This window comes from Archocentrus centrarchus, chromosome 8 (genome assembly GCF_007364275.1).
Source record: "Archocentrus centrarchus isolate MPI-CPG fArcCen1 chromosome 8, fArcCen1, whole genome shotgun sequence".
Lineage (NCBI taxonomy): Eukaryota > Metazoa > Chordata > Actinopteri > Cichliformes > Cichlidae > Archocentrus > Archocentrus centrarchus.
Genome location: NC_044353.1, coordinates 23507538 through 23522026, shown reverse-complemented (window position 1 = coordinate 23522026; position 14489 = coordinate 23507538). Strand labels below are relative to the sequence as shown.

Sequence of the window (14489 nt, the reverse complement as noted above, 5' to 3'; positions counted from 1 at the left end):
AATCTTTAGGGAACTACATTTTTGAGTCCTTGTGTTCAGTAAGTATTTGATGATTTTTATTTATTTTTTTTGGTTAAGTCATAGGATAAATCATAGACATACAATTTATATAATGACATATAATTTTAATAGTTTTGCATTAAGATTTTGTCATTACAGTATAATAAAACTTCTTGTTTCACCTAAAATTACAGGAATGAGGGAAATTTTGTTAGACAGTTGAGTTCACAAATATTACACAAGTGAGTCATAACACAACTTTTAAAGTTACTACTGGACTGATAAAATGGCCAGTGCTATAGATACTGTTGCTCAGAATGACACTCTGTCGACTTACAGGTGGATGTTATAAATATATCATATAAAGATCATAAAATAAAGTCCCAGCTATCACACTCAAGGACTGTCTTCTTCTGAATAATACTTCTAATCTAAGCAACAATAAAATCTTTATTTCTTTCCCGCCCTCCTCTGCAGAATGCGCAGAACACCAAGCGTAGCATTGAATACATGGTCGTGTTTAAAGATCATCTTATAGAACGTGTCCAGAGGCAGTCGGCCGGTTGGATCTGCGTGCTTCAGTGCAGTCATGGGCATGTACAATCTGTTGGTCTGGTGACGCAGAGGAGGGTCCTTGGCTGTGATCACTTTAAATGTTTGCTGAAATATTAAAGCAAAAAAAAATGAAAAACACGCTTTATGATTTTTCACAAAAAAAAAAAAAAAGGAATTATTTTACTGAACTTTTTAAGTGAAACAAAAACAAGCTTGTCACCACTTGCCTCAGCCACTTCTTCTGGTGTCTGGCTTAAAGACATGAAGATCTTTTTAGAGTATGGGAGGTAAAGCTCCTTGAAGATCCTGGCAGTCTCTTCATCTGTCCCTGACAGATCCATCTTCTCAGCAGCTTCATACATTTTTCTTTCAAACTCCGTCACCACAGGTCCAGGTTCCACTAGAGTTGTCCTTGTAACAAGGAGATAAAAAACATAAATCTAGGACCACTGTCCCATCACAGTCATTAGGTTTTCATGTATCTTACCAATGTGCCTTACTGATAACTCAAGTTTTAGTTGTGGGATGGCTGCATTTTTAAAACTGAAGGATTTGTTCAGGACATGTAATCACTTGATGTTAAACTTCAGCGTTTGCACTGCCAGGCTTTCGCAAAATCCTTCCACAGCAAATTTGGAGGCAGAGTAGACATCATTGAACAGAAGTCCTGGGTGGAAATGTTATGAAAGACATTAGCTTTTAGGTCTCCTTAAATTGCATGCGTCTCCTGAAATTTTTCCTAGCGCAAACAAACGCACCCTGTATTCCCATGACACTGCTCATCACCACAATATGGCCACTATACTGCTGCTTCATGTCAGGCAGCACCTCTTTCACCAGACGCACCAGACCAAAGAAGTTTGTGTCAAAGAGCTCCTTCATGGCATCGATACTCTGGCACTCCAGCGGCCCAATCATGCCAACACCAGCATTGTTTACTGTAACAACACAACACACCATGTTAGCAAACTGTATACTTGTAAAGAAATCTTAAATTCATTTAAAGTTTGTCTATAAGATAGAGCAAAGACAGACCAAGAATGTCCACCCGTCTGTTCGGCAGGCTGTTGATACATTTTTTGATGGAGGTTTCACAGCAGGCATCCAGCTCTTTGATTTCGAGGGTTTTGTTTAAGGAATCACCTGCTGCTTTCTCCAAGGGCCCCCGTTTCCCAAGATCTCTCATTGTGGCCACCACTGCCTCAGAAAAAAAAAAAGGAACACACTGACTGTCAGCAATGATGGTTACTTCTACCAACTACTGTGCTGTATGAGATGAGTGACCGGCTGACCTTTAAACCGTCTGAGCTCATCCTTGGCCAGCCGTGTGGCCACAGCCAAGCCAATGCCAGAAGAACACCCAGTCACTAGCACCCTTCGGGTCACCATGCTCGTTGACCTTTGACCTCAAGGTTCAGGTGGAGGAACCTGACTGATCAGTCAAACAATGCTGAGAAAATAGAAATATTATTAAAGGAATATTTTTGACCCTGATAAACAGAAGAAAATGGATGGATGGATGGATGGATGGATGGATGGATGGAAGGAAAATACCTGATCAAAATTTGGATTCTTGTGTTTACGGCATTTTGGGTTTTGTATTGTTTTACATATAGCAAATATTTCCTGGTTGGGTTTTTTATGATTATGTTCTCAGGTTTTCTTAGGTCACCTTGTGCAGTCTGGTTCCTGTTTGTAGTTATGCTTTATATTTAATTCCTAGTTTATCCTTCTCGCCTGTATTTCCCCGTATCTTGCTGTCAAGTCTCCATCTTTGTGTTCTCTTGTTATAATTTTCACGTTTTATTTTGAAACCCTCTTGTCTCATGTATGCTGCATTTATTTTTGTTTTCCTGGTCTTGTTTTCCCTGATTAGTTTCCCTGTGTGCCCTGATGTTTCCCATTTCCTCAATGACCTTGTGTGTATTTAAACCCTCAGTTTGCTGCTCTTCCTTATAATACCATACTGTGTTCCTGTTGTCTTCCATAGTGAGCTTCCTAGTTATATTCACGGACTTTTATCGGCTACCATTTTTTGTACTATTGTGCTGTCTAAATAAAGGTTTGTTTTTTTGTTATGTCCCTGAAGTCTGAATTTGAGTCCTGCATCCACATGATAAATGCACTGGCTGAGGTTAAGTATTAATATTGAGGCCAGTCTCTTTGTTCTTTGTTCAAAGATTACATTGGCTCTAATCAGATTAATGTGTGCTGGAATGTTTATCTGCCTACAAAAGCCCAATGCCTCTTCAGAACAGAACCAAAATGTCTCCTTAGCATGAGGACATATAATAAATGCCCCACTTTCAAGAACCTGCAAGTTGAAAAGAATATAATAACACCTCTGGAAATCAAGTCTGTGGTGTAATGAATGTTAATATTTCATATATTAAAATCAGGTTGATTTAGAGGTTATTGGTAAGCAGTTATAAATTAAATCTCCAAGCAAGAGGAAAAATGATTTAACATCTGAAAACAATACTTGATACACAATTTGCAGTGACGCCACACCTAAAGATTAACTATCACTGCAGCCGACAGCAGACACTGTAAATCCCCGCAGGACGAGTTCACCGCAATCAAGTCGAGACGTGGATGCATGCAGTTTTGCTTGTAGGTGATACTAGAATTTACCAACCTGTGGAGCGAGCGGCGCCTTCTTCACAGCAGCGGACCTAAAGCGGCTGAAATAAACTAGTAGCTCATTGAACTTCGTACTGTACCATTGAGAGAGGAGAGACAAGAATGGGACATGGCTACATAAACCCGGGATTATCTAAGGTCGGTCAGTCGGGCCGTCTCAGAATGTGGGAGTTGTAGTTCTTTAGATTAAAACAACTCCTTTAAAAACTGCAGCCACACTGTGGTTGGTGATTGTTGTCGTTGCTGCAGCAGCCCTATGACCCTGAAAATGTTAATCAATTATAAATTATGTCTAATTCTAAAAATGACTTGGTAACAAAGTCGTATTGTAAAACGAAATCTAGTCCTCCCGTTGTAGTCCGTGGAAAATACCACATTCATACACTCATTTAACGTGGTGTTGCAGTTCGTCATTGTGGCCACTGTGGGGCACACTTTAAACAAAATAAACGCAGAAGTGTACATCTTTCTGTGTATATATTTAAAACATGTTACTGCACTTAGTAAGGTCATTATAAAAGTAGTTCTTTGTGTTGAAATCAAAGTGCAAGTAAAAAGTCAGCGTGTCATAAAGCATAAAGGGAATTTTGTTAACCTAAACGCAGGAACCAAACTCAGCAATATGTGCATGACAAACATGTAAAAGCAGGACTTTACTATACTGGAAGAACTCTGAACTAAAAATTTGAAATGATTGCGTGGAAATTGAGGAAAAACACTTTAACAACTGTTGCATAACAACAGGAAATACGTTCTTAATTATTATTTGAAGGCACATTATCTATTTTTGAAAGTTTCCTCACAGACAGACAAAACACTAAACTGAGAGTGAGGTGAGTTTTTTTTAAATTTCAGTCTTTATTTACACGCTGCAGTTTGGCTGAGCTGACATGCTCACAGCAACAGTTTGCTTCTCTCTCAGTTGCACATTCACATCTGTGTGGTAGATTGCCCAATCCAAACCCCACTCTGACTGTACTATTGCTGGGTTGAATTAAAATGTCAACTTCTGCACGTTTCAAAACAAAGACATCGCATTAATTATCACTGCATTTTTACTTATTTGTTTTATGTTTGTTTTTACGCTTTAACTTCTATCCCTGAATTTGTCCTTGAAAGTATAAAATTCTATTCTGTGATATATTTGTAGGGTTCACACACAGGCTTGAGTGAAACTATGACTATTTTGTCCTTGGGCAAACTGCAGATTGGCTGGAATATGCAGTTTAGTTTGGGCCGAGTTCAGGCATTCAGATCAGCTTTAAACGCCATAGGCAAGTGAAACCTGCCAGCGCGTGCAGGCTGGGCTGCACACACACACACACACACACACACACATAGAAACAAACAAAAAAAAAACCTTCATGCTCAAGCGCTTCAAACATAGACGTCTACAGAACCAGACGGGCCTTTTCAGACTGGTAACAGAAAGGAAATATCACAGTGTGTACTGCAAGCTTATGGTACTATTCAGATGAATGTGTTCAATTTAGGATTACTGCTTGTTGCGTGACAGATGTTTAGACTTTTCACAGTTAGGAAAACCAAGACCTTATATAATTAGGCCCCACCTTATCTTAAAGAAAAGGAAAAAGGAGCTGAAGAACCAGCACCCAGTCGGGATTCAGGAAACAGACACCCTCTCTATTTTTAAGATTAAGCTTAAAACTTACCTTTTGGATCAAGCTTATAGTTATAGGCTTCTGGGGGGGCATTCTTATGATGCATGGAGTGTTTCTTTTCATTCATCTCTTTTTACTCTGTTTATACTCCACTCTTAATTTAATCATTAGTTATTATTCATCTCTGGCTCTCTTCCACAGCATGACTGCTGGAGGTTTACTCCTGTAAAAATTGAGTTTTTCCTTCGCGTTGTCACCAAGTGCTTGCTCATAGGGTGTCGTTTTTTCTGTAATTATTTTAGGGTCTTTACCTTACAATATAAAGCGCCTTGAGGTGACTGTTTGTTGTGATTTGGCGCCATATAAATAAAATTGAATTGAATTAGTTTTTAGATCATTCAAATTCTAATTACTTCTAAAAATTCTAATTTAAATTTTACATTTGTTGTCACCTCATTTAAATCAGCTGTTACATATCTGAGTAACAATTTCATAATAATGGAAAAGTTCCCATGTAACCTTCTCGTGCACCAAAGTGCCTCCATGGGTGTGACTGGACTTTTTGTCTAGTGACTAAAAGAATTTTCTGTAAATGGGAACAATCAACTGGGATTTGGTGTTTCGAAGGCACAAAACACTATCACATGGTCCATCATTTCCGTCTAGGTCACGTCTTTGTCTCTGTCTGTATATACCAGTGCCAAGGGGATAAATTGAGACATTTTTTTCACAATATGGGCGTAAATAGTATAGCATGGGAACTAGAACTAGATATGAACATTTGATCTAATGCTGCACTTGATCTGTCACAATTAGCACCACCTGTTGTGCTGTTGCACTCTTGGGGCCCTATTTGTTCAAGTGTGAGCCAATTATGAAGTCCACTTAATAACAATTATTATTTCCAATGGTAATTTTACTCATCAGCATTCAGCCACTGGATCATCAACTAATCTGCTTATTTGTTGTTGTTTTTGCTGTTATTTGTGCTCTTGTGGTTCTGTTGGAGCCTATCACAGCTGCCATAGGGTGAGGGGCAGAGTACACCCTGGACAGGTCACCAGTCTGTCACAGGGCTAACACACAGAGACAGACAACCATTCACACCTATGGGCAATTTAGAATCACCAATTGTCCTAACTCCACTAATTGTACGTCTTTGGGCTGTGGGAAGGAAGCTGGAGCACCCAAAGAGAGCCCACACAGGCATGGGGAGAACATTTCATTGGCACATAATTCCTTCCAGCTTCTCTTGTTACTGCTTTGTATTCCAGTGGGATGTTTTGTGTTCTAGCTGTAGGGCGTGGTCAGTTTTCATAACCAGAGCTCTGGACCAGACTACAAACACTCCATTTTTGAAAGCAGACAACTCAACAGTCAGGATGTAAGTACAGTTTTCCTTTCCAGAAGGTCTTTAAAGCAAATAATTCTATATAATGCATGAAATAAGTGAAAATGTTATAAAGTCCTGTTTGTAGACAAGTAAGTTAATTTTAAATGTGTGCTTCAGGATTTTTGTCTCAGGACTTGTTTGCGTTCTGTTGGCTCTGACAGCTGAGGCCAGAGTTGGGTAAGAATGCTGAATTTGAACTGAAGATCTTGATCACAGTTTTAGTCAGTACCTGTCAACAGGTAGTTATTGCTAATGATGTGCATATCTCCTTTAAAAAGTCATTTCCTCCCTAATTTCACAGCAACTCCTCTGAGTTGACATTCTGTTTTGAGACAGAGCAGTGTCTCCTGTTCAATTTGATTTGTGAGACGGCAGAATACGAGGTGAGTGTCAGAAGGAAAGCTTTTCACATTTTAGGAGTACCAAAGCTATAGAAAAGAAAGGCCAGCAAAAATGTGTTTGTTCGTGTCTTTCAGGTGCGTCACTATGACTCTGTGAAATGGGTTTCAACTCAGGAGAAAAACTTTCTCATGGAAATGGCAGCACCAGCGGCATTTAATCGACTGTATAAATACATCACTGGTGACAACAGCATGGGTGCGTATGCGTGTATTTACTCAATTATGTTTTTCATTTATCTATATCAACACAGATATTATAAAAATATATTATAAAATATAAAAGGGTTTTCTTTTCAGACGATACCTGAGCATAACGATAAACATACGCAATTTGCATACAGCATATAAGAGGTACCAAATACCACAGCTGGCATTAAAGTAGTTTTCCAGCCTTTGTTTGAACATGTGGTACACCTAAATTTAAAATGGCCTTTGACCAGACATAATTACTGTATTTAGTCATAAACAGGGAGCAGAGACCGTCCGGTGGTTTTCCTCGATATTTTAGTAAGAAAGGTTTTGTGTGTGCATTTGCTGTTTGTTACCAGTCTCAGAAATATTTGTCTGCCCTCAGGAGAGACAATTCAAATGACCAGTCCTGTTATTCTGAAAATGCCATACAAGAGATTTTGGGAAATGGGCGTCTATACAATGAGTTTCCTGCTGCCAGCTGAACATCAGAAAAATCCCCCCAAACCTACTAATCCAGACGTAAGTTTTTCAAACTCAAAAACAAACAGTAGGAAAACGTGTGGTACCCCACGAATCCGGCAAAAAGCTATGGCAGATGATGACGCTCTTCTGACTTGTAGGTGTACATCAGTGACACTCCAGATATGAAAGTGTATGTGAAGAGCTACGGAGGATGGATGACGACCTATTCTGACAGCAAGAAAGCGAAAGAGCTGTCCGATGCCCTTGACTTAGTCAAAGCAGAATACAAAAAAGGATTCCACTTTGGTGTTGGATATAACAGGTAAACTAATCGCCATCATTAGAAGGAAAAAAAAAAATGGCAAAGCATCACAGCAACTTTTGTTTTTTTAGTATTCTCTGATTTTTCGTATTCTAATGTAAATTTGTGTGCGTCTGTGTTCCTGTGTGGTCCTGCAGTCCAATGACACTGTTTTACCGGCACAACGAGGTCTGGTTTGTTGCCAATGATGAGCCGGTGTGTAGAGAAAGCAGCAGCAGCAGTGAGGAAACCAACTAATTTCTTTTCTGCTGGAAATTGTGAGCACCATGCAAAAATATAAGTTGATACACCGTATCTCTGCAATTTAACACCATCTTGTCCTTCCATTCCTTCCATTCAATAAAGTTTTTTTTTGCATTTATTCCTTGATTGTTTCAAATCAATTCACCTTTGTGGAGTAATCCTACAGCAGCTGCCGTGACAGCGTTGGATGAAAAAATTAAAAAAAAGATCAAATCTCACTCTTGTTCAGTTTTATTCAATGCCACTAGATGGCACTACTAAGCTGCACAATTGCTTCCAGAATTCTAAACCCTGCCCATTAAATTAATGAAGGAGGAGACTGAAAAATAAAGAGACTCCTTTACTAGCTAATATGCAGGTGCCATGCCATTGGCTCAGGAATATAGGTCACTAAAACAGTCTTTCACATTTTGCTGCTTTGTGGCATCTCATCACCTGGAATGCTAGTTGGAAATTTGGGATAATATAATTGCAGTCTTCTTTTGTGCCACTACATTTCAGGGGGAAATATTGTTCCTTTAATGTTCATTTTGCAACACTATACATAAAAACCTATGATTAGTTTAATAATCACATTATGATGGACTAAGCAGCTGAGCAGCAGAGTCGAGTATGTGGGTTGAAAACTTGTCAAATCTTCTCTGCCAATGCCAAACAGCTTATTCTGCTATTGACTCTTTTTTTTGAGCTCCTGGTACACCGGGTGCTGATTATCTGGTTTGTCAACGTCGGAGGCAATCTCATTGCAAAGAGCTATTGAGATGAGATTCTGCAACTCTATCCTCCAAGATGACACAGAGTGGGGTTTATCACAGGCTACCTCCAGAATTTGGGAGCGGAGAGGATGGAATGACCTGCCTGCAGTCCTGACTTCAACCCGACTGAACACTTGTGGGATCGGCGTGGGTGTGCTGTTCTTGCCAGAGTGACCAACACAACCACAATGGCTGACTTGCAACAAATGCTGGTTGAAGAATGGGATGCCATCCCACAGTGGTGTGTGACCAAGCTTGGGGATCAGCATGAGGAGGAGGTGCCAGGTTGTTTTGGCTGTGTATGGTTCTGCTGTTTGTTCAATAAGTAAATTGTTAAAACGACAATTTGATTTCTTAAGATTTCAATCTAATTCGGTAAACGGCACCAAACAAGAGTCAGTAGCAGAATAAGTGGTTTGGCACTGGCAGAGAAGATTTGGCACAACCCACATACTCAACTCTGCTGCTCAACCCACAAATGTATTTCCTTACAAGTGAGGCACCATTTAAGGGGAAATGAAAAAGCTTTCCAACGGTATAAGATTTATTGCCCAGAAGCATTACAGCAAAGAAAGACCAAACACCTTTTCTGCTAAGTTAAAACCAGTGTGTCAATCTACTTAAATAAAAGATTGTTCACAGAGGCCAATTTTTTTTTATTTTCTCTTTATTTTTCAAATTTAAAATTAATCTTCATCTTGCTGGTAACACTTATTTATACACATATTTCCGAGTGACAGCAAATTAGATTTTGACTCTTGTTGGAGTATCTTTACACTGCTGCTAGAATCCACTCTTCAGTCACCAAGCCACTGCATTATTAGCTTCAAATCATAAGAAAATGCAGGAACTGACAAATAAAATCTGATTGTCTGTAGTTTGAATGCAGTGATTTTATAGTTCAGTGCTACTGAGTTGATTTCACTGCAGTAAGATTCCAGCAGGTGGCTTTGTGACTTTTTCCAATGGACGGTTGACTGGCTTGCTTGCTGACTGATTAGCTGGTAGGAGTGCCAATCAGGAGAGGTTTTATGACACTCGCTGCAGATCAAAGTCCACATGTGGGCCTTAAACAAGATCAGTCCACTGCCGCTGTTGGGCCTGCTCACCTGCCACCTGCAGTGTCTGTCTGGTCTCCTGATCTCTGCTACAATGAAGTTCAAACTGGACTGACCGTGGAGTCCATGTCCCACTATCAAAATGGACCTACCTGGTTATCATCTACCCCAGCCCCAGCCTCTTGTCCACGACCCTGGTAACCACTCAGAGGATCTGATAAATTTGGAGGGATCATCAACATGTGAGTACTAGATGGAAGTGGATATCAGTAGATTGTGGGATTTTGTGTAGGGGTCAGAACATATATTTTGAAACAGTACAGTTCTGTGTGAAAGCACCTATGTTAGAAAGCTCACACTATGAAAGTTGAAGCAGGTTTTAACAGAGTCTGCAAATGTACTGCATATTATGCAGTCCTGCATGAAGGCCAGTAGTCACTTCCATTTGAAAATCCACATTTTCCGTAACAAAACAAACAAATGGACAGGTTTAAAAATGGTTCCCTGCTGTGATACAGAGGACAGCATGAATAGTTCTGGATATTATATAAGGATCATATCTGTGATCATGGTCAAGCAAATCAAGCTCAGTGATAAGTGATAAGGTGCTGTCTGCAGCAAAGGGAATGTCCTGCCTGCTGTTTTCTCAGCAGCTGAGCAATAAACCCTGTTAGATGACACATTTACATTTTGGCAGCGCAGCACGCTAGTCTCCTCAATCACTTCGGGTTTTACAGAATTCTAACTCATGTCTGACTGCTAGTTATCCTTCATCTTTACATGACTTGAAATATTATACTGCTGTAAACATGGCATCTAGGATTTTACATCAAGTTTACATCACATATGCTCATTTACAGCATATGAAATTCATCATTCTTGATGTGAAAAATCTATTCAGTTTAAGCAGCAGCTTTGCACACTATTGAAAAAAAAACACATTTTAAAAAGTAGTATTTTTATTTCTGCTAATCCCACATTGCTGACCACCTTCAGTAGGTGAAGCTTGTGTCATAATCTAAACTTACCATTAAATGTTACTGCTACCATTCTCCAGCTCAGGAGCAAAAGACAGAGGCAGACAGCAGACCAGAGTCAGAGGAGCGCTGTCCCGTCTGCGGAGACAAAGTGTCAGGATACCACTATGGACTGCTCACCTGTGAGAGCTGCAAGGTAAAGAATACATTTTGGGCAGTTTGTGCAAAATATGTATTCTCTTATGCCTCCATAAGTCACCTCACATTTATTTACTGGAAAACCAAAGTGACTTATCATTCCAACATAAATGCAGTAAACACCAAATAGCTACAATCTGATTCTACAGATACACTCCCCTTCAAAAGTATTGGAACAGTGAGGCCAATCTCTTTATTTTTGCTGTAGACTGAAAATATTTGACATTAAAAGATGAATATGAGACAAAAGCTCAGGTTGCCCGTGTGTCTCCTGTTACACTGATTATTCAGACAATAAATAGCGCTCAATGTCTGCACTCAGTTTCAGATTTGGGTTTTGCCCGTGCAGACTGTGCATGTATAGTTAGAGGAGGAACTGACATGAAAACCAGAGAGCTGTCTGTGGTATGAAAAACAAGCAACCGTGAAGCTGAGAGAAGATGAAAAATCAATCAGAGCCATTACATAAACATTAGCCATAGCCAGTACAACCGTTTGGAATGTCCTGAAGAAGAAATTCATCACTGTGTATGAACAAAAGTACAGCGCCTTCACCAGAAGATGCAAACCAGTAATTAGCAAGAAGAACAGGAAAGCCAGGCTGGAATTTGCCAACAAGTACAGAGGCAAGCCTCAGAAATTCTGGAGCAAAGTTTTATGGACTGATGAGACAAATATTAACTTTTACCAATGTGATGGAAAAGATAAAGTTTGGAGAAAGAAAGGATCTGCTCATGATCCCAAACATACGAGCTCATCTGTGAAACACAGTGGCGGTAAAGCCATGGTTTGGGCTTGCTTCTTCTGGGATGGGCTCATTAATCTTCACTGATGATGTCATGCATGGTGGCAGCAGTATAATGAACTCAGAAGGCTACAGAAACATTTTTTTTTGTCAATTTAAAGAAAGATGCAACCAAACTGATTGGAAGATCCTTCATCATGCAGCAAGACAATGACCCAAAACACACTGCCAACACTACAATGGAGTTCATCAGGGGCAGGAAGTGGAAGGTTTTAGACTGGACTAGTCAATCTCCAGACTTAAGCCCTATAGAGCATTTTACCTGCTAATGAGGAGACTGAAGGAGTAACTCCTCAAAAAAAACAACAACTGAAAGACGCTGCAGTAAAAGGCTGGAAAAGCATCACAAAATTAAGCTATACATGTGTACCGTACTTCTGCAAGAATAATGATGTTTATGTAGATGTCTATTGGTTGGTGGTCTCCAGAAAATGAATGTTTACAATGTCTCTCTCTGTTTGCAGGGCTTCTTTAAACGTTCAGTCCAAAATAACAAGCGTTACACCTGTGCAGAGCAACAGAGGTGCCCCATGAACCTTTCTCAGAGGAAACGTTGTCCATTCTGCCGTTTTCAGAAGTGTTTGGCTGTAGGCATGAAGAAAGAAGGTACAGCACATTGCCACCACCTCATTCACAGAAATATGCACTCGTGCTGCAGTAACCTACTTGTAGTCCACTCAGTTGCAACATGCTTTCTCTTTCATTCGCATACGTGTTCTTTTCTCTCTTAAAACTTATCTAAGAAGTCATAAACCAGTCCTGCAGTGACCCATATTACATATGATGACTTTGTATTTTGGAGACATTGTGAACTCTCAAAATGGAGTGGGATTGTAATGGGATTTTTTTTTTTTTGTTATCTTGTACATTTTGTTGTTTAAGAGTAAATATTTGTTTTATGTTCTCCTTAGCGGTCCGAGCAAATCGTATGAGGGGTGGCAGAAATAAATTTGGCCCTCTCTATCGCCACGACAGACAAATGAAACAGCAAAAGGTGTATCACCAAGCAAACACTGCTCCCTACAGGATTAAGGTAGAAACTGCACAAATACATGGTCCCCAAGCTCCAGATGACATTCAGCTGACAACCAGCCACATTAGTCATCCATCATCTTCTGACGCTATCAATCAATCCCACATGTATCCTTCTTGCATGAGGCAGTCAGGTGAACCCATGCCTCTGGACTGCACTGTGAACACATTCAAAGGTCTCACTCCGCCATCCCTACCTTACACTGGACTGTACCACTGCACCTTCCCTGGACACCCCCAGGAGAAACTAGAAATGCCTTTTAGCTACAGCCCAGCTACTGTAAACTATACAGTGCATTCAACCCCAAACACTTTATTCACACCAAGAAGTTCACTAGAATCACCAGCCTATTCAACAAGAAGCTCAACTACCTTTGTTTCCCAGACTCCCACCCAAACTCCAACCAACCCTTCATCAGCCTGTCTTACACCGAACTTCTTAAGTCAACTCCTGGAGGGTGAACAGGATGAGAGCCAGCTGTGTGCCAAAGTTCTGGCCAGTCTTCAGAGAGAACAGGCCAGTCGAGGCAAACATGACTGTCTGAATACATTCAGCATCATGTGCAAAATGGCTGACCAGACTCTGTTCTGCCTTGTGGAGTGGGCCAGAAACAGTGCCCTCTTCAAGGAGCTCAAGGTGATGAATCATTAAAACGTGGGATACATATTAAATGGATATAACAGTTTGGTAGTACTAGAAATGACTAATTAGCTGTTAGAGCAAACCTGTCGCATTAACTCTTAAATTTGTTGTGTTCTTTACTGGTAGTTATCCATTATAACCTTTAATTTGCAACTAAATATGAACTATTACAAATAGGTGGAAGATCAAATGGTGCTGTTGCAGAGCTGTTGGAGTGAGCTGCTGGTACTCGATCACCTGTGTAGACAAGTGACCTATGGCAAGGAAGGCTGCATATATCTGGTCACAGGACAACAGGTTTCTGGACAAAATGCTGCATTCTAATCTTTTCAAAGAAATAAAGGTAATACTGTTCATATTCTTTGTCTCATTCTGATGCAGATTGAGGTATCAACCATCATTTCCCAGGCAGGAGTGACACTAAGCAGCCTGGTATCGAGGACCCAAGACCTAGTGTCCAAACTTAAGGCACTCCATTTGGACAGACATGAGTTTGTCTGTCTCAAATACCTAGTGCTATTTAACCCTGGTGAGCATTTTTGTTGTTGTTGAGAACACATCCAGTTTAGCTTTTGATCAACACTGATTATGTTTGTGTGGTGTGGGAATTTTTTTTCTGCTCTAGATGTGAAGTCAGTGTATAACCGCAGGCAGGTGGAGCAGACTCAGGAGAGAGTCAACAGGGCGCTGATGGAGTACACTCAGCAAAGTCATCCAGGACATTCAGACAAGTTTGGTCAGCTGCTTCTTCGGCTGCCTGAAGTTCGCAGCATTAGCTTGCAAGTTGAGGACTATTTGTACCAGCGCCATCTTCAAGGAGATTTGCCCTGTAATTCCCTACTTACAGAGATGCTGCACACCAAGCACAGCTAAGAAGACATTATCGCTACTCAAACTCCAGTGATAACAGAGTAGCCAGAGTATGCTGCTGTAAAGTTTGGTACATGTCTTTCACATCCGGCTATGTGATCACAGATTGTCAGTGAATAGAAGTATTTGCTTACCCATGCAATGCTTTGGCAAAGTCTCTATTATCTGCAGTATTACCACAGCCAAACAGCCCAGTAATTTCTTTAACAGTATTCTTGAGAAATCCATGAACTAGCACGATGCTTTCAGTAATAAGGATGAGCTTAACTGTTCAAAAAGGAAAGAAAAAGGCATCATTGAATAAAGGTTTTGTTTTTA

At 40.2% G+C, this 14489-nt stretch overlaps 3 protein-coding genes across 3 annotated transcripts; 2 read left to right on the top strand and 1 right to left on the bottom strand.

Annotated features, from left to right (window-relative positions):
* Positions 1–142: 142 nt before the first annotated feature.
* LOC115784136 (retinol dehydrogenase 8) lies at positions 143–3345 on the bottom strand. Its single transcript, XM_030735245.1, has 7 exons — positions 3194–3345; positions 1848–2005; positions 1591–1752; positions 1314–1493; positions 1129–1222; positions 783–966; positions 143–660 (listed from the first exon to the last, which is right to left on the bottom strand). The coding sequence occupies exons 2-7, from the start codon at positions 1942–1944 to the stop codon at positions 451–453; spliced, it is 927 nt and encodes a 308-aa protein (XP_030591105.1). The 5' UTR covers positions 1945–2005; positions 3194–3345; the 3' UTR covers positions 143–450.
* Positions 3346–6112: 2767 nt separating this feature from the next.
* On the top strand, positions 6113–7951 carry soul5 (heme-binding protein soul5). The gene is made up of 7 exons (XM_030735252.1): positions 6113–6204; positions 6331–6390; positions 6515–6596; positions 6690–6810; positions 7189–7325; positions 7427–7590; positions 7728–7951. Coding segments are annotated over exons 1-7 (666 nt in total). The 5' UTR covers positions 6113–6202; the 3' UTR covers positions 7828–7951.
* A 1729-nt stretch (positions 7952–9680) lies between these two features.
* On the top strand, positions 9681–14447 carry nr5a5 (nuclear receptor subfamily 5, group A, member 5). Its single transcript, XM_030735210.1, has 7 exons — positions 9681–9888; positions 10704–10819; positions 12091–12232; positions 12538–13295; positions 13479–13598; positions 13683–13830; positions 13927–14447. Exons 1-7 carry the CDS (start codon positions 9789–9791, stop codon positions 14172–14174), a joined length of 1632 nt encoding a protein of 543 aa, XP_030591070.1. The 5' UTR covers positions 9681–9788; the 3' UTR covers positions 14175–14447.
* Positions 14448–14489: the final 42 nt, after the last annotated feature.